The sequence below is a fragment of the Rutilus rutilus genome (assembly GCF_951802725.1).
Source record: "Rutilus rutilus genome assembly, chromosome: 7".
Lineage (NCBI taxonomy): Eukaryota > Metazoa > Chordata > Actinopteri > Cypriniformes > Leuciscidae > Rutilus > Rutilus rutilus.
Window position 1 is genome coordinate 15,030,150 of NC_140221.1, and position 20,399 is coordinate 15,050,548.

The 20,399-nt window shown below is 37.4% G+C and overlaps 4 protein-coding genes across 4 annotated transcripts; 3 read left to right on the plus strand and 1 right to left on the minus strand.

Annotated features, from left to right (window-relative positions):
• Positions 1-460: 460 nt before the first annotated feature.
• Positions 461-3,847, minus strand: fam78aa (family with sequence similarity 78 member Aa). Its single transcript, XM_084413897.1, has 2 exons — positions 2,767-3,847; positions 461-1,645 (listed from the first exon to the last, which is right to left on the minus strand). Exons 1-2 carry the CDS (start codon positions 3,024-3,026, stop codon positions 1,093-1,095), a joined length of 813 nt encoding a protein of 270 aa, XP_084270023.1. The 5' UTR covers positions 3,027-3,847; the 3' UTR covers positions 461-1,092.
• A 641-nt stretch (positions 3,848-4,488) lies between these two features.
• On the plus strand, positions 4,489-8,189 carry plpp7a (phospholipid phosphatase 7a (inactive)). Its single transcript, XM_084413898.1, has 2 exons — positions 4,489-5,244; positions 6,786-8,189. Exons 1-2 carry the CDS (start codon positions 4,614-4,616, stop codon positions 7,172-7,174), a joined length of 1,020 nt encoding a protein of 339 aa, XP_084270024.1. The 5' UTR covers positions 4,489-4,613; the 3' UTR covers positions 7,175-8,189.
• A 5,008-nt stretch (positions 8,190-13,197) lies between these two features.
• Positions 13,198-17,305, plus strand: edf1 (endothelial differentiation-related factor 1). The gene is made up of 5 exons (XM_084414145.1): positions 13,198-13,577; positions 13,891-13,942; positions 14,024-14,184; positions 15,155-15,248; positions 16,999-17,305. Exons 1-5 carry the CDS (start codon positions 13,503-13,505, stop codon positions 17,058-17,060), a joined length of 444 nt encoding a protein of 147 aa, XP_084270271.1. The 5' UTR covers positions 13,198-13,502; the 3' UTR covers positions 17,061-17,305.
• A 919-nt stretch (positions 17,306-18,224) lies between these two features.
• brd3os (BRD3 opposite strand) lies at positions 18,225-18,762 on the plus strand. Its single transcript, XM_084414146.1, has one exon. The coding sequence runs from the start codon at positions 18,359-18,361 to the stop codon at positions 18,611-18,613; it is 255 nt and encodes an 84-aa protein (XP_084270272.1). The 5' UTR covers positions 18,225-18,358; the 3' UTR covers positions 18,614-18,762.
• Positions 18,763-20,399: the final 1,637 nt, after the last annotated feature.

Sequence of the window (20,399 nt, forward strand, 5' to 3'; positions counted from 1 at the left end):
GCACTAAACTCTGGAAAGTGGACCTCGATGGCTATAGAGTTCAGAACCCTAAAACTAGATGATCTGAATATTTAGAACCCCTGCTCTCACTTGTTGGCTCATATTTACAGTGATAATACTAAACAATGTGACAAATAAGGATGTCCAGATAGTCTCTGTAGATACAAGACTTTTGAGATTTAATGAATACATAAGAGTAAAAAATAGGGCAACTTGGAGTATTTTAGAATCAGGTCATATGGTCCCTATTGAGAGGAAACTCTCAAACAAAGAACAAAGCTTTGAGGATTCAGATACAATTATTGGTCATAGTCATCAACTAGTATCAGTAATATGAAGTTCAAATGCTATATAATAAATGTAGATATTATTTAAACTGACAAGCAAAGCTAGAATTAAGCTGTCTGCCCTTTAGTGAAGTTTTGAATAGGCCTAATAGACAAAACCCAGACTGTGAAAAAACAGTGGCACAATGATTTTATTGTAGTTTCCACCTTATCTAGCACCTAAATGTTCTCCACATCTAAAAAAAAAAAAACATTTGAGAGATGAAGTACCTGAAACACAGCTTGTGCCCCTGAAAAGCTGCCTCTTAAAACATGAGAAGACAATTAAATTATTCACAGTTCTAGTCCAGAGAACATTCTGTAAGAGGCCATGCACACAAGTGACATTTGCAAATGTGTTTCCTGTAATTGCACAAAATATAAGGCAACAAAACTTTGGCCACACCGGACTAAAAATAAATATACCATTTATACATTTAATAATCAGCTCATACTGAACGAACAAATGATTTTAGTTTAGTTCATAATAATTGGTTTTATAAGGCCACTTTTCAAGTCCATATAGCAAAGTATGCAAAGGCCACATGCAGTTTTGTCTTAAAAATTACAAATATTGAAATATCTAAAAACAAAACAGTACACAATATGATAAATGTGTGTCCTTAAACAGCACATTAACAATCAGTAAATACACAAATAATACTTTTGTTTCTTTAAAACTTTAAATTAGTAGCCCTGTTTAATTGCATTCTCACTCACTCCATGCCATACTTCAATTAACTGAGCAATATTGAATCATTTTAAGTTAAGATGGAAGGAAATATCCTTCATGGTATTTTGGGGGGATGACCACAATGGGCTTCCCATTTCTAGGCCGCCACATTAGAACCTGGGCATCATTGGCATTAGGCTTAAGCAAGGCGTTTGTTGGGATGAGTTCGTTCCTAACTAGGACTTGAGGCTGCTCCTGGATCACTGGCTCCATAACTGTGGCTCTTTGACCCAGAGGCTTCTTTGGATCCACTTTAATGCGGAGCTGCATCCTCCAGCGGATGGTTCGGAGTAGCACCATTTCAGCTGTGGTTTCGTTCATGGCCACCAGCCAGGTGGTGAAGCGTTGGTCCCTCTGGATGGAGCTCAGGAGAGGGGGACTGCTAGTGGTGCCCACTGGGACACTCCACGTCACACTTGGACAGAAGTTGTCGTTCATGCTGACAGTGAGTTTGGTGCTCTTCTTAGTTGGGCCCACTATTGTGTACATCTCAGTGGTGCAGCCGTACCAGGGGTAATTCACACCGTCTGAATCACTGATGGCCTGAATCTGCCCACATCTCAACTCTGGGAGCTCCCAGCTGGATCTAAAGAGGGAAGATGACACTTATATAAGTTGTTTATATGATATGGTGAGTGATACACTCTTGCATCAGTGATGTATAAGTATTTCAACCAATTATTTTCCACCCAATCTATGGAATAAAAAAAAAAAAAAAAACAGTAACGAGTATTTGTGTGTAAGAGTTGCAAAAAAAGAAGGTACTAAGATCTACAAGATATTCTTACAATTAACAACCCTGTAATTGTTGATTAAAAGATGTGAATACGTAATCTTAGTAGAAATAGACGCTGGTAAAGAATAAGCCTTTGTCCTTCTAGGGGTGTGTTCAACTTTTCTGCTGTTGAGGAAACAATCCCAGGAAGCTGGACCACAAACATCACGAACATCCTGAGAAATAGTTGTACATAGTTTTTCAGCAGCATCATGCCACCTATGAAGAAAGTATCTGAGATCATTTAGCTCATGCAGTTCATTTTTACAGTATTTTACTGCACTCTAAACCACCACAGTAGATGGGGCAAAAGGTGAGAATGATTTTAGTCGAGATCAACCTTTTCTACTATTTTCAAGTATTTCTATGTTTTTGATACAATAATGTGACTAAATGGTATTTATATACAACAGTAAAACATAACATGCATTGACTTTTATTCAAAATTGTTTTGCAAATTTGTAGTTGCAAATTTATTCTCATCTTTGTTTCGTGCTTTCTTACTTTTTTCACTTGCGAATGAACTGTAAAAAAATGTAAGTTCCAAAAGGGGGTTTTCGTGATGCAATAGAAGGACAATTCTAGAAGCTTTCTGTGAAAATAATCTCTTTTTTTCTCAGTGTGAAGAATATTTAAATAATCATAAGAACCTTTTTCCACTATAACAAAACTTTAGTACAGTGGAAAGGGTCCTTGGATGTTAAAGGTTCTTCATGGAACAATTGATGACATTGATGAACCTTTATTTTTTTAAGAGTGTTGACAGTATTCAGTGAATATCAGTCTCTAGATTAGGGATTCATGCACAACAATTTCCACTTTTTTTTTTCTTTTTTTTTAAAAAGGTATAGGGGCCCAAAACAATAAAGGCACTAAAAAGGCAATAGTATTCAGCATATCTATTTATATTATTACACAATGAACACACTTACACTCCTTCATTCCCATATATATTGAAGAAATCCATTTGATTGCAAGCCTGGATCCAGCCGACAGTCCAGATCTCTTTGCAAAGCATGGGTGGCACCTGCACCTGAGCTGATGCCCTGAAGTAAGGCGTGCGGTAACGTAAAACCACATTAGATGACTCATCGATAACAGTTGGACTAGGATCAATGGAGGCTTGCAGTTCCAGGACTGTGATGTTCTCATGAAAACTTGGCTTGAGTTTTACACTCTGTACACATCCCATGGTTGAGGCTCTTCAGACTGGCTGCACAAACACCCATCAGTATCCAAATGAAGCAGTATTATTCATAATGTGAGTAAAAGGGCCCAAGTCTGTGGTAACAGTGCTATGGCATGATCCATGACATGATTCCTGACATGTCAACATAATGGATCACTACATATTTCTTGTAATTTCTTGCCACAGCATTAATAAATCCCAGATCTTTCCCCTCCTTCAGTCCAGCAAAAATAACATAAACCTTACATATTCATTCTAAATAAATTTTAATTAAACTTAATATTTATGGAACTGTAGCTATTTCGTGTTGTTTGCCATAAAATATATGATGTCAGCTCATACGTGCCTTAACTGCCTTTGATTTAAACCCAGAAATGTCTAAGCACCTGTTAGGCACAGTCCAATAGTGCGGCATTACGACCTGTTACGCCGCGCTCCAGTCAACAGTCGTATGCCGTTGAGTCGATCCATAATTCAAAAGGTCGATCAGGATGGCAAAAAGAACATAAAACATTACTTAAAGTTTAAATCCATAGAGGCTCCTTACAGCTCGCACTCCACGCTGCGTCTTCTGGCATAACTTGAGAGTAAAATTTCTAGTGTCAAATCAAATATCGGTGCCCTTAATTTCCGCGTCATATCTCAGAGATTTAAAGAGCGTGACCAGTCGGGTTACTTTGTGTCGCCCTTGTCCTATTAAAGGGTAGTCAGGTTCCTCTGGTGTAATACAATACTTCAGCTGTTAGCTTTTTTTATCCAAGCGGCTTAGAATTAGACTTCCCTTCTTGACGACGTTTTGCATCCTGGGTAGTGTAGTTTAGAGTGAGGGGGTCAACAGGTTTCAGTCATTTATAGCCTACTCAGTGAGTCAAACAATTAAATTCAGCAGCTTTATAAATAAAGCTTTCATGTTTACAGTTTCCCTGGCGCTTTTCTTCGTTCAAATTATTCAAAAAGATAACAAAACTCATGAAGGCAAAAATAAAACAGCAAAGAAAATGAGATGAGATATGCATGGGGAGGGGTATGAAGTTTTTGGTAGAATTGTAATTGAGGTCTGATAAAGGCTTTTAACTTTAAAGGGCCTTTTTTGATGCCACAACAGTAGGCTTATGTATAACAATATTTGATTTAATTTATTTATGATAATGATAGACTTTGAACTCAATTAAGGCACTGCATTGCATAGGTTTTATATTATATATATTTTTTATTATTTATATTATATTATTTAGTTAAATAAATAATATAGCCTAAATAGTTCCAGCTTACACTTTTTTTTTTTTAAATAAATAAATAAATAAATAACATTTGCCTATACAAAAGCATGGGAATTATCCTAGTGCAGCATTGACGCGTTGCAATTATTTAGAATTTTCAATAAAACAACATTTTATATCTATCTATCTATCTATCTATCTATATATATATCTATCTATCTATCTATCTATCTATCTGTCTGTCTGTCAGTTTGTTTATTTGTTTGCATGTTTAACGCGATTTTCTTAGTTGAGTGTCATTTGTTTGTCTTGATTTTCAGCGGTAAATAAGGCAGCATGTGGATGCGTCTCATGTATCCGGGCGGCTGGAATGTCTATTTATAGTATAACTGGAATAGAAGTCGCAACTCTTAGGAACAGAGCAAGACATGATCTGGGATATGGACATGGTAGACCGTTCACTGTCTCTCAGTGTAAAGAACAGGGCAGTAAAACATATTTAAGGCTGGGAGGACAGTGGAAAAGCAAGATGCCTGTAAACCAGACTCGATCCAGGGCGAGGGAGCGAAACAATGTGCTGAACAGACCCGAGTTTATGTCTCTAAATCAGCCTTTAAAGAGCAGTGGCGCGGAAGCTCGCGGCACTGCGCGGAGGCCGTCGCAGAGACAGCAGCAAAATCAACACCAGCCAGGCGAAAATGCGCAGAACGAGTCGCCCGAGAACAATAAAGAAAAGAAGGAATTACCAGAAGAAGACTGCATGCAGCTTAACCCCTCATTCAAAGGCATCGCTATGAACTCTCTTTTGGCCATTGATATTTGTATGTCTAAGCGGCTCGGTGTGTGCGCGCACCCCACATCGTCGTGGGGAAGCGTGCGCTCTATGGTCAAGCTGCTCGCGCTCACTGGCCATGGCATCCCGTGGATCTTCGGTACAATTTTGTGTCTTACAAGAAGCAACACGTTGGCGGGTCAAGAGGTATTGGTCAATTTGCTGCTAGGTGAGTTGTAACGCTTTTCTGATAAGGAGTAAAATACTGACGCTCTGAAGAACGTCCGGATGTGTCACAGTCTAAAAATGTGGGCGGCTATAAACATTAGGCTACTATTTTGGTCAAACACATGCTACTGGGATTGAGAAAAGTCTTCCTCTGTCTAAACCAACCGCAGACCTTCTTGTCGAATGTCTTACAGAGAAAGAGTAAATTAGTTGATATTCTTGTTAAATCCTTACGTTTACTTAGGCTAAGGATAAATAATGTATTGCCTACTAATTTAGGATAATTTTTGGATAATTCCAGTGTATGTAATGTTAAATTTATTTGTATTTTTGAAGCTCTGTCTGAAAGATATTTAAATGTGATGTAAACGATTCTCGGTTTAAAATGACATTCATAATAATTATGTATTATTGAGAATCCTGTTAAGTGCATTTGATTTTAGAATGAATTTGAAACCACATTGTGCTCACACGGAGGGGTTTTAGCGATGCTGTTGGGTTTGTAGGTCAGTGGATAAGGGAATACAAGAAAATGTGTTCTGACTGATGTGACTAGTTAATTGCACGCTGGCATAAAGAAAAGCTTTACATTTAAATGCTATAATTTATTATTTTTACAACTCCTTTTATTTTATGCTGGGTTCCAAAACCCCCAAATGAATATTCTGTCATCATTTATTTCACCCTCATGCCATCCCAGATTTGTATGACTGTATTTCTTCTGCGGAACACATGTGAAGATTTGAAGTAAAATATTTCTGCGCTGTAGGTTCATACAATGCAAGTAAACAATGACCAAAACTGTAAAGCTCCAAGAAACTCATGAATATACTGTAGTTAATCCGAACGACTCCAGTGGTTTAATCTATGTCTCTTAAGTGAATTGAGTCAGTTCACTGTAAATCTTTATTTTAGCAGTCTTCTTGGCGATCCTGATTTCAAACTTGATCATATGTAAGCCTCTCCTCCATTGACATCCACTATCTCCTCCCCAGTGTACCACAGTGTTAAGATACGGTCACATCTGTATGATGTTCAGCAAATTTCCATGGGTGAAATCACGTCATTTCAATAGGAATCCATGCGATCTGGAATTTAGCCGGAGTGTGACATATTTACCCACGCAGACTTTGCAACAGGTTCAAGATTTCTCAGATTTGCTGCGTTGGCCAACAGAAAGCTACTTGGCTTAAGCCGTCTTTGCTAGTTCTAACATGATGTTTTCGATTTAGTACTGGAGACACATTGGAAACATCTTTTGAACTAGCAATAAGAGATTTGAATCTGAGGTGTAAGAAAGTAGTTCCACACACAAGAGGGGGTTTGGAAAACCCATTGGTTTTTCCTTACTTATTTACATGCATGTCCTTTGAACTGTTTTATAAAAGCAATTTCATACTCGCAAGAGTGTGTTATGGCTGTATATCATGATGAGTGTGATTTCTTGTGGCCAAATCACACCCATGCTAATATATAGGCAAAAACATTCTTGTGAGTCTGCTATTGCTTTAATAACGTACATTTAACATCATTGCTTTACAGCTCTCTTTCTGGATGTGATGACTGTAGCAGGCATGCAGAAGTTGGTGAAGCGTAAAGGGCCTTGGGAAATGGCACCCAGTTTCCTCGACTATCTGGCCATGGATATTTATTCTTTCCCAGCAGCACACGCAAGCCGAGCAGCCATGGTATCTAAATTCCTGTTAGCACACTTGGTGCTTGCAGTTCCTCTGCGTATTTTGCTTGTGTTATGGGCCTTCCTAGCTGGTACGTCCCGTGTGTTTCTGGGTCGCCACCATCTGACAGATGTCGGATGTGGCTTTGCCTTGGGATTCCTTCATTACAGTTTAGTGGAGATGGTGTGGCTGTCTTCCAACACTTGCCAGACTCTAATATCCATAGGAACATTCAACTGGAGCCCCCTCTACTGATCATTGCGGGATTTCAAAAGCCGCTGCATGTTTTCTTTTTTTCCCCTTTTTTTCAGGTTAAGTGACTTCCGCCTATACTGAAAAGTGCATGACTGAAACATGTACTAAAAAAATCTTACCCTAAGCAGCACACATCTATTAGCTTGATTTGACCATTTCTTGTACCATTTCTGCCAAAGCAATATAAAGTTTGGAGAAACACATCAGGTGCACAGTTACCTTTCGCTTTAAGAGAAAGGATGTTGATGCAAGTTTTTTTTTTTTTTTTTTACTGTCAACGTTGATTAAAGGCCAAATTGTGATTTATATCAGTTGGCTAACGGATTTTATTGATCACAGTAAGTGAGCGAAACATTTGCTCAGGGACTTTATCAAGCAGCATAATGAGTCATTTCAGATTTCTATTTTCTTGGAATTGTATGTGATTTTCTGAATATTTACAATGTATTTGAGAAATGTTGTAAATGAAACCACCATGGACTGTTTTACATCATGGATAATTTGAGACTTTTTGGACTGTTTTGGTCGTCTGGAGTTTAAATTAAGTTGTCCTGACATTTCACGATACTCTGAATGCATTACATTTATATGAATGAAATTACTGAACATTTCAAGCACATTTTTTCACTTTTACCAAAATTCGCAATGTTGTTTATATGAAATTTATGTTTTCATGTATGTTTTCAATCGCTGCAAGTCCCAGATGTGCCATTTTATATGATTTTCACTGCAGTGTATGGGTATGTGTATGGGCCTACCATAAATAAAAGAATCCCTTCAATGAATTTGATACCTGATTGTTGTAAATCCAAAGTATTTTAGTGCTGTACAGATTGATTAAAAACATAAATGATACATAAATCAGACAAGTTGTACTTATTTTATCATCTTCCTTCATCAACAGTATTTATTGGTCATATAGTATGTTATAGGTATATAGGTTACTGTGTATATGTGTGAATGCAAGTGAGTGATATCATTAAAGGGGTGGTATAATGCCCATATTTACAAGATGTAAAATTCTCAGTGTGCATGTGTGTATGTGAAGTTTTAACTCAAAATACCACACATACCATTTTTTATAGCATGTTAAAATTGCCCCTTTTTGAGGGCGAGCGTTTTGTGTGTGTCCCTTTAAATGCAAATGAGCTGCTGCTCCCAGCAAAGAGGGCGGAGCTTCAAGAGCTTGTGTGTTATCAGCTTGCAGACACACACTAAAATGTCAGAAACTGTTCTGCCTTTTATGTTCAAACCAAAGTCAGACAATGATGGAGAGATTCAAGAAGAAGTGACAACATGTAGAATGCAACAGGACATTTCTGAATGGTTAGTTGATGAATTTATGTAGTTGATGTGGAGTTAACTATCTTCAAGTCATTGATTAGCAAATTCTGTCTTGATAATTATAAATCGCTAGTGTGGGAACTGTTGTAAGATGTCTACAGAGTGATATGCTATTGCATTTGTGTAACGCACAGTATTGCAATAAATGTGAAAAGACTGATGCGACATGAGCAGACTCACAAACGTGCTCTACTACAGCAACTCTTCCTCTTTTCAACACAACTTGCGTGTTCCCGGGGGCGGGGTTTATACAAATTTTAGGGTTTGTGATGTCACTAACCCAGGTGGAAGCTTGTGTAGTCCCTACCAGCCGTTTGTTGTAGTCCTTAAAAAGTAATTTCTGTAAAAGAAAATAGCTCCTTTTGATTTGAACTTTGAGCGTCGTAACTTTGCAGATGTTGTTTTGGCTCAAACAGCAACATTACACACTAACCTAAGTTAGAAAAGGGAAATCATAAGCAACCACCCTTTTAAAGGTAGGGTAGGCAATTTTTCTCATGTTATTCTGGTTGAAACTCTTTTCACATCCTGATATCAATCAATAATAAAAGTAGTAACAAATGCATGATTTTATTTGGGCAAAATAAGAAAACAAAATGGCATCATGTTCCATATTTAAAGGGACAGATATATTGTTTTCTTATTTTGCCCAAATAAAATCATACATTTGTTATCATATCATTATAGGTAGCCCTGCAGTAATATATATTTATCTCTGCATTTTTTGGCATGAAGAATCAAAAAAGAAAAAAAGTCATGATGCTTAAAGGTAGGGTAGGCAATTTCGGAGCAGCTCCCAATCGCAAGCTATCTTTGAAAGCATTAGATCCCACCCTCCCTTCAGAGCGTCTCAAAAGCCACGCCTCCTCCAAAACACATGAACGTGCACAGCCAGAGCAGATTCAGCGTCACAAGAGACGGTGTTAAACTACCTCATGTCTCAAAGCACTTTGTAAAATAAGATTAGGCCTATACAATCTCAAGATTATCTTAAAAGCTGTTATGATAAGTAAACATCTGCAGAAAATCACGAGATATTCTCCATTCATTTTATACAATCAAAAAAACTATTGAGATTCGGGGACCTCTCTGATTGGTGGATCTCACATCGGGTCCCAGCGGGTCGTAAATACACACAATTCCATGGGTGCTTGGCCATTTTGGTCACTTGCTATTATTATGCAGAAAACTGATCCTAGACCAGCAGTCTCAAGTCCGTGACCAGGGGAAGACTAAGCCTTGCTAAGATAACACACGCTCTGCATATGTTAGTAATGTAGCTATTGGATGTATTTCACTGGCAGAAACATAAAACACCGCCTATGTTTGGACTGCTTGTTTTGCATTAATGTTCGACAAAAGAGATCAAAGATATAAAATGTATATTGAAATGGTTGCTTGATATCTCAGCAGCTGTTTTTGTCAGTCTCCCCACCCACTTTGCTTATAGCAGTGATCTGCCAGTGCATGACCCTGACTCAGCAGTCTATAAATACCAGCAGGGGTCAGTCTCTGAGTCCATGTTCTTGCTACTGACTATTAGAACCCCACTGCTCCTGTGACCTACATACGTGTAAAAACTGCCCATACTGACAGAGTTGATTTTAGATTACATTTCATTCACTATTGAAAAATCACATGAAGTGAAATAAAAGTATTACTATAACGGAAGATGAAACGACTCATTTCTCAATTTTTTTTTTTTTTTTAGCAAAATTCCATTGCAGATTAAGCTCAATTCTTTAAAACCATTTACCATTTACTTAAAGGTGAACTAACTTTTTTTTTACCTTAACTGAACAGCTTCGGAGTCATTGGAACGGTTATATTACTTATTTCGGGTTGAATGGTGGTCGTTTCGCACCCCCCTGGTGCCCGTGAGCGGAAAATACGCACTTGCAACTTTGAGCCGGCGAGCCGCCGGCCGCCGCGTCAGTAAGTCTCGCGTGATATCAGGTCTCGCGATGTAAACAATTGCTTTACGGCCAAAAGAAATCTGCTAAAATGCTGTCATTATTGCGCTCCCTCACGCTGTCCGAACCCGAATGAAGAAGACGTTTTAAAGAATGTCCCATCTGCTTTGATGTCGTTGATCTATAGCCTCTGGTGTCTGAGAATCACCAACGAGTTTTTACAACAGTGTTGTCAAATATCTATTCCGAAGCTGTGGGGGGAGCTCTAGAGAGAAACCTGCGAGCAAAAAGCGAGAATACAGCGAAGAAATCCCGAAGCTACTGAGTGCTGCTTTAATATTAAAGCACCCTTTGATATTATTACAGCACTCAGTTTGTTTGAGTAGGAGTCTATCTGTCGTGGTAGCGTGGTTAACAGGGAGGTGAAGAGAGGGTAGTTGCAGCAATACTTTTATTAAAATAAAATGAAACAAAACTCTTATAAGCACAGGTAAATCACAGTAGGGAAGAGAAAACCACACTTACGGTGCTTCTCATTTCTAATTCCTTTCCTTTCCTCGAGTCTCAGCCCCACCCCCCTAATTAGTATGCGAGGGAAGGCTGCAAGTAAAGTAAATGAGGACGGAGGAATCGAAGGAAAGCTTTTTGGAAAATTCTTGATCACCCGAGCATCACTTTAAATTGTCATTAGCTGCGCTCAAAGAATCTGCCATGTTGTTGAAGTTTGGTTATTTAAGTCATTAATAAATAATAATAATAATAAAGCAAGATGCCCTGTTGAAATTTGTGTGATGTATGGTTTATTTAAATTGCAAAGGCAAGGCGTAAATTAAAATGATTGTGACAGATGTGAAAGGGGAGGATAATTAATAGGAGCGAGGAAACAAGGAAGCATATATTTGAGTATTGAGAAGCACCCTATAATGCCGCAAGAACAGACAAAACACACATGAACTAGAGGGCTGACCAAACTGGCAAATAAACAAGACACAGGTGAGTAATGTAATCAGTAACCATAGAAACAAATGACATGATTGGAAATGAAGAAACAGGAACTAAACAGAGAAGGAACACAGGAACCAAAGGGAACACACATTTCATATATTTCATAAGCATCCATGAAACAGAACATAAATGTGACACTAGTGGCACATCTTGACACAGGGTAGATATTTTTTTTTTGCACTCTTCTTTGCAAAAACGTTCCATTTCATGGCCCTTTTCATGTTCCCCTACAGATTTGCCAGTGCCATTGTGTATATGTGTGTGTGTGTGTGCGCACGCACTGGTTTGACCTACATTATGAGGACGCAAATACTGTGTATTCCTTATATTGTGGTATTTTTCAGGTGTGTGTGTGTGTGTGTGTGTGTGTGTGTGTGTGTGTGTGTGTAAGTAAATAAATGAATAAATATAAATAAATAAATTGACTTTATATTTATTAATTAATTGATAGAGATTCAACAACTCCATTATTAGGCTTTGTCACTTAGTATTTACAGAGAGGGCAAGGGCCAGAATTAAACCCTCCCACTTGGTGTAAACTCTGAGTAATGAATTGACAAGTATGAATATAATGTAAGCCCACGCTCAATCGGCTCCATGAAGGCATCCGGTCAGCGGGTGAAGGTCTTTGCGCGTTACTGTCTTTCCTCGTGGCAAAGTAATTTGACTAAATGAAATACATTTTCTCATATCAATTTCATAATCAGTTCAAAGATAATAGATACAAAACATCAAATGCTCTGGAATAAATTGAGAAGATTCAATACCTTGACATTATAAAATACATGATGCGAAGTGTCTTGCTTACACTTCGCATCATGGGCTGATCCTCTTTGCATTTCATTATATAGACAGAAACTTCTTTCACATGGAAACATCTGCTAACAATGGGAATTTACATTCAGAGTTGACACCTTTTGGGAGTAGGAGACCATTTGTCTAGAGACCCAACCTCCTCTGTGTGCCAGTTATCTGTAAACTCTTAAAAACCGTATTACCTTTTGTTTTACTTTGGGAATGAGACCTTTGTACCAGTTGCACTGAGACATTTCAAACGATACCAAACATGTGTAATACTGTATGATAATTATTCACATATAGATTCTTGGGTGATTTTTGGTGATCTCAGCATGGGGGAAGAGGGTTAGAAATGTAGATTAGGATTGCTTAGGTGAGATTTGCGTCTCGAATGATGGTGCTAGTTTCACAAGAGAGAGTTCAAATGTTAATTTCCAGAAAGGTCCTTTGTCCTCTCAGGGAGTGGTCGTTCCTCAAGTAGACTGCCTGGCATTTATCTAATTTCTCAAGTCTTACAATAATTATTAGAAAAATGTATTAGACCTTTATCAGAATGTAAAATTAGTCTGAACCAACTAATTTACAATTAATTATAATTATTGAATCAGTTTATCTTTACATTAAACGATAAAAAGATAAAAGCATTGACTAAGCATGCAAATATTAGTAGACAAAGAAAATATTACAACCTGGAAATAAACAGCAAGTTTTAAAAGTAAAATAAAAATACTTAATAGAAAAAAGAATTTGGTGACTGGCCATATTTTTTGATCATGGATCTTGTGTAAAATAAATAAATAAAAATCAGGAGTTCTTGCTTTCATTGAAGCAAAATTTGCTATTTAAGTAAATAAGTAAGTAAATATTTCAATCGAAATTGTTATGCTGCTAATATAATTTGTAATGAAGGGGGGAAAAAACTTGCTATTCCATTATTATGTTGTTGCGTCAGATGGCATGCAGGGCAAATTAAAAGCTTTGATCATCCATAATACACTCGGTTTGTGAAATATAAGACATAGATTAATATTCAATTGTATGCTTACTCTCCACCCCTTTTTATAATACACATGCTAGCAAAATGATACACTACTGTAAAAACAAAACAAAACAACGATACACGTTAAAGGGACTTGTTGACATTTCTCATATAGTGACGTATATCCGGTTTAGTTCACTAGCATAAAGAGCTGCAGAGACGTGCTCGACAACTTCAACGCCCTGTTGTTGCCTATCATCAAATACTTCTGCAAATAATTCTCGACAACATGGCAGAGAGTGATTGGGATACAGTGACCGTTTTGAGGAAGAAGGGATCGGCTGCGCAGTCAAAGTCTAAGCAGGTAACGTTACGTTATCTCACATCCGTATGCTACATAGTTTGCTGACGTTATTAGTTAACGTTTTGACAAAAACAATGTTGCTGTGGCCTACTTTCAAATGTTTCGTTTCAAATAATGTGCACAATATGCCCCAAAGCTTAAAATATCGGTCTGACAACAAACGCAACAGAAATACTATCGTGTTATTTCTTGTTGGATTAGCCAGTGTGCGAAACGTGATGGACGCCATAATAATGGTCATAAAGACAACAGCAGCTCAAAGATATGCAATGTAGTTTCGGTTTACATAACACTAATAGTGCTTTTGTTTCAGGCTATAATTACTGCTCAGAGGAAGGGAGAGGAAGTCGAAACTTCTAAGAAATGTAAGAGCATATAAACCTTTTGTTTATAATAAATGTATATTCCCAATGGGATTCAATGAATAATCCTTTTTTTTTTTCAAGGGGCTGCTGGGCAAAATAAACAGCATGTTATAACCAAGAACACAGCTAAGCTGGACAGAGAGACAGAGGAGCTCAGCCACCAGAGAGTACCTCTTGAAGTGGGGAAAGTGATCCAGCTGGGCCGCCAGAACAAGGGCCTCACCCAGAAAGATCTGGCTACTGTGAGTATTTGCCCATTTTAAAGTGTTGTGAACCCCTCCCCTCTGTTTTTGCCTGGGCATTTGCACCTCAGAGCTGAAAAAGTCTCAATATATGGGTGTGTAAAACTGTGGAAAAGGTGGGAGTGTGGTGAGACAACAACAACCAAAAAAAACCCACAGACCTACAACACACACACATTATACAGACAAATGAATATTAAAATATGAGCAGAGGGGGAAAAACACAGAGTTGAGGGCATCTTGATGTGATGTCATCCTATGAAACACGGAAGTCTAAGAACATTTAAAAGATTTAATAATATTTTCACTACGTACTGTCACACGTCAGTTTAACAAAAAAAATAAAGACAAGTTACATTAGTGTCTTCTGTCTATCAGAATAATAATAATCATCATTCATTCGTGTTAATATAAAATATTTATTTATTTATTTTATTTATATATATCAGAGAATCTGTGACTTTGCTTTTAAAACCGAAGGTATGGAATTGCTCTAAAAAATGCACACAAAAACGTAGAGTACGCTTAGTGTTTTCAGTGATGTGCAGCATCAGTACGTTCACATCTCAAAAAACCTCACTTACTGTATGATTCATCTTTTAAAGTCACTATGAATTCAAAAGTGACTTTTTTAATGGAATATTGCAGGTTTTATTATAAACGATTTATCTGTGTACATTATTTGTTTTAGGGTCTTTTTTTCTTTTCTTTTTTTTCTTTTTTCTTTTCGACAACTCTTCTCTGATGATGTGTTTACAGATGGAAGGGCAGGACAACCTGTCACTCACATGAGATCACAGAAATGCCGAACCAACACGATCTAATGTCCAAATCAATTCCAGATGGACAAAACCAAGCCCCTCCCCACTTTTTTCTTGTTCGAGAAGCTGTTTCACTCAGATGTGTCACAATATGGAAGAAATACTTCTTGGTTTCATGCAACTTAAACTTATAATTGTGTTTCTTGCAGAAAATTAATGAGAAGCCACAGATCATCGCGGAGTATGAATGTGGAAAGGCCATCCCCAATAACCAAGTCATGGGGAAGATTGAGCGAGCCATTGGTAGGATTTTGCCATTTTATCATTCATTACTACACAATAGCTTATTTGCTGCCTTGCTATGGTTTATTCATTAAAATGACATTTATTTGTGCTTGTATAATTCAGCAAAATAAAAAATTGCTTGCATCATGGTTTCATTGACTCTGACTTTTATACTTTTTAAATACCAGTGACACTAGGTGCCATATTTTTATGTGTATTTATGACTTGTAATATATTCTGCAAATTAAAGTGTCTGACAATGGGAAGACCAAATAAATTAGACTTTTTTTTTTTTTTTTTTTTAAATAGGGCTGCCCCCTAATAGTCTACGAGAAGAGGTTTAGTCAACCAAATTTTAACTAGTAGGTTAGTTGCAGAAGAAAATATCCAGAGGAAGTGGCGAAGTCACACAGTCAGTGATGGACAGAACATAACATGGCCAGTCCATGTGGTAATTGCAGTATGTCGGGGGTAAAGTCAAATGTTCACCTTATCAAGTCTTCGACCTAACTATGGGCTTGCATTTTATTTTCCTAATAACAGCGGACATAACATAAAATACTCCATTTTTTGTTCATACATATAAGACAACATTCAAAACTGTAAAAGGTCTTTTGTGTGCAACTTTGTGCTTTTGTAAAATAAAGAATACAAACAGGATGTGCTTTCCACCATCCTGGTCTCCGCTACTGGAGACTACTGCTACTGCTACTGCTACTACTCCGCTACTGCTACTACATCACAAAAATGGACCAAACTCACTGTATACTTGCCTCACAGACATGAGAAATATGTCTATATAGATATATTGAAGTTACTTTTAAATGAACCAATTCAAATAAATTCTGATTATTTAATAATCTGTATGAAACAGATCACCATCGTCAAAAAGATCTTTGCAGCCGACACTGACTCAGAAAACACTAGTTTATTGATACATTATTAAAATGTTCAGATAGTCTCCTTTCCTGACATTCAAAATCATTACTTTTGCAGGTGCACTGCAGCAAGCTTTATGTGTTCGCGTGAGTGCTTAGTTTATAGGCCTATTTAAAAAAAAAACCCTCAATATTATGATTTGGTATTAATGTAGTAATATTTTATAATATTATATATACTAGTAATATTCTTTCTCAGTACTGAAACTCAAACCATTTTTTTATGCCATCACCCAGTATATATTTAAGTATTTAAATTCATATCATAAAAGTGCGATTAGTCGACTGTTGGCTTAAATGAGCGACGACTAGTCGATTCGAAAAACCTTTAGTTGGGGGCAGCCTTATTTTGTTAAAGTTTTTGTTAAAGGTTTTTAAAATAAGTCTCTTATGCTCACCAAGGCTGCATTTATTTGATCAAAATACAGTAAAAGCTGTATTATTGTGAAATATTACAACTGTTTTATATTTAAAGACGTAATTTATTCCTTTGATGGCAAAGCTGAATTTCCAGGAGCCTTTATTCCAGACTTCAGTGTCACATGATCCTTCAGAAATCATTTTAAAATGCTGATTTGGTGCTCAAGAAACTCCTCTTCCTCTTAAAAAAAAAAAAAAAAAACGTACTGACCCCAAACTTTTAAACAGTACTGTAGATCATTTTAAACATTTGCCAAAAGAACTAGCAATAATTTTGGTGCAAAAAAAAAAGAAGTAATTACAGCATTTATTTTTACAAGTTGCAATCTTTTAAAGGAGAACAAACATTGTTTAACTCTTTTGTTGACTGTTTTCCTCATTTTTAACACAATTCACTCTTTCACTTTTAGGTCTTAAGTTGCGTGGAAAGGAAATTGGGCTGCCCCTTGATGCCGGCCCTAAGAAGAAATGAGTACAAAATCCTCGAAAGATCCACCGTCTACTGAAACGTCCCAGTAGTAGATCTTTTCAGTCAGTCTTTATTAATTGCTGCATCACTTCATAATTTCTCAATTCAATTGGTGGACTATACATGCTCATATTGACACCTACACAAAAGGCTTATTATCTAACGTTTTATGTCAGATGATGAAGACTTTGATTTTTTTTTTTTTTTTTTAAGCTTGCTCACTGCTTTGAAATAAAAACATATTTCTATGTATGACTAAGTTGTCTTCTAACTGATGCTGCATTCTTTTTTTCAGGTGATGGAATTCATGAAACTTATTATTTTAGAGTATTGGGAATTTAATTTGTTAAAATGCCCAGTTTAATGTTAAATACTTGGTTGTTTATAATATAAAAATTTTGCTTGTATTTTGTAAATTAACCCAAGTGGTGTTGGTTAGCTAAATGACGTCCAGCTCCGCCTCTCTGGACGTCTTGGGTTGAGCTTGACTTAGTCCAGCTCCACCTCTGTGGATCTAATGGGTGAAGGCGGGATAGTGCTATGGGTAGGCTTAGGCCGGTTGTGGTTGGACCTTCTAGCTCAGTGAAAGGTGAGATTCTGAGCTGTGATAATGAGCTGATGAGTTGAATCAGGTGTGTTTGATTAGGGAGACAAAGAAAACGTGCAGTGTTGGGGATACTCCAGGACAGGTTTGGGAACCACTGTAATCTATCTCCACTCATCACGTCCAAATTACATCTAGAGAGGGGGAGCTGGACCTTTCGCTCCACTCATCACGTCCAAATTACATCTAGAGAGGGGGAGCTGGACCTTTCGCTCCACACATGGCTCTGCAGTGAGCAGCCTCTCAATGAACCTGCACTCGGAACCATGAAACATCTCATGGTTACTAGTCGGACTCGCATTCAAGCGGACGTTGTTGCCACAGGCAGCCGCTGGCGTTGTCTGCTGTTTTTCTCTCTCTTGAATTACTACATAAGGAAGCTGCGAAATGTTGAACAAATCTGACTAGTACTACCAAAGACCACTCATGAAGCTACTTTGTAATATATTTCACCTATTATCACTGCCAACTGCATAAGTCAACAAAATGCAGAGGGGATTAGCATCGCTTAAGTGTCATTTCGATCATGCGCAACTGGTGAAGACAAGTGGCTTTTCGCCCTACATCAGACTTTCCGCTACGCAACTTCGGAGCATTTTTTTAACGGCGTGATCAAAACCAGGACGACACTTGAGATGATCACCTTCTTCGTGAGAGATTTACCAAGACGTCTTCCCGCACTTCATCGTTCCTCGCAATGACGGAGCGCTATCCATTAGCCGAGAAGGCGATGTCGGAGGGCTACGCTCGGCTCCGGTTCAGGGACACGTCTCTGCTGATTTGGCAACAGCAACAGCTGGATCTAGAGAAAGCGCCTCCGACCAATTACCTGAGCCGCAGTCAGAGCTCGTGGTACAGCCAGTATGGCAACCAGGCAGTTGTGGTCCAGGACAAAACAAGACTGAAAGACTCTGGAAGCACTGGACAGTCACGGATTTGTGCTGTTATGTGATGGTGTTATTCTTGTTGTGACTACAACACACACATTTGAGTGTTTCTGTCCAGTCAAAAATACTGTAATTTGTCCACATGTCATTATTCAGACAGTCTGGTGGGCAAGACTACACCGTGCTCCATGAACAAAGCATCAGTATTTCAGCATTTTTAAAGTGCAACAGCAGTATGAGGAACATTGCCTGCTTATAGTTACAGACGAACGAGTACCAAATCTCAATTTAAACAATTGAATCCCATGTTATTCCCAGAAAAGGGACCACATGTATTTTATCTCGTTGGATATCCCAATTTAACAAACTGCGCATGCCTTTAGTTTTGTTAAAGTATGTTTTATGGTAGCAGTGTTATTCTGTGGGAAAAACAGCAATTCAGATATTGCTGTTCCTCAAGACCCAACTAGATTATATACAGTAATCAACATTTGAAGTGGATCAACCCTTTTCATCGAGTTATACATAACATTTTAACAATACCCGTTCTTGTCTTAGGACAACTTTGATGCACTTTTTTGATCCACTTCAAATGTTGACTACTGTACTTTTACTTGGTTTTATTCATTGAAGAAATGTGATAACTTGTTCAAGCAACTATTTTCATGTTTATATGTGACAGAGCAATCTTAACTGCACACTGTAATAATAGACTCTTAGGATTTACTCCTGGTTTCACAGACAAGGCTTAAGATAGTCCCAGACTAAAATGCATGGTTGAGCTGTTTTAACTGAAAGCAACTTGCACTAGCATTTCTTAAAATATGCCTCTGCTATTGTTTTGCACACCAGTAATGGTTTTTCTAAGGCATGTTCATAAAATATACCTTAAGCCAGGATTAGTTCTTAGTTCAATTAGGACATTTAAGTAACTTTTATAAACATTACTGGTGTGCATCTTGAGACAAAACAATGGCAATGACATTTTAAGATATGTCAGTGCAAGTTGCTTTCAGTTAAAACTGCTCAAACATGTATTTTGAGTCTGTGTTTAAGCTTTGTGAATCTGGGTAATATGTCCTAATTAAATTAATGCCAACTCCTGACTTAATATAAACCCTTTCTGTGAAACCAGGCCTATATGTACCAAATATTCTAGATTTACCTGTATTATATCATGCTTTTGAAAAAGCTGAAGCTTTGATGCCTCCCAAAAAATGCTAATGTGAAATCAAGATCTTGATTTGCTGGTACATTTTGACAACTTAACCTCATTACGCTGCTAAACAGTATCTTACTCTAATCTTGCTATTGTATTTTAATGTCTTCTAAAAAAACATTAAGTGCGCTCAAATAAATATATCTAGATAGTAAAAAGACACTCCTATGGGTTTTTGTGATTTATTTACAAAAAACGAGGGGCTCAGTGTCCAAATCTCCGATTAGCTTATACATCAGATATTACCATGGTAAGTCTGTGCCAAAACATACTTGTCAACTTGCTTTCACTTGCTGAACTTAACATATGCAGCGCTACCAATTTTAAAATTTCACTCGAAAGAATGACATTTACATGTTATAAACTGCTCAAAAAATTTAAGAAATATACTGTAAATTGGCATGCAATACACAAATGTTCTCTCTCTTTCTCTCATAAAAAAAGAACTAAAATACTTAGACCCAAGACAGAGTTGACGAATAAGTAGTGAATATACATTTATATCTGTAATTATATATCCTATGTATCTTTATATCTCTGTCTGCATCATTTTCATTAACATGAACCCCAGTTGTATTTACTGGGCTCTGCTGGAGGAATTGAGGAAGAGGAGCTGTAACAGAAATTATTTT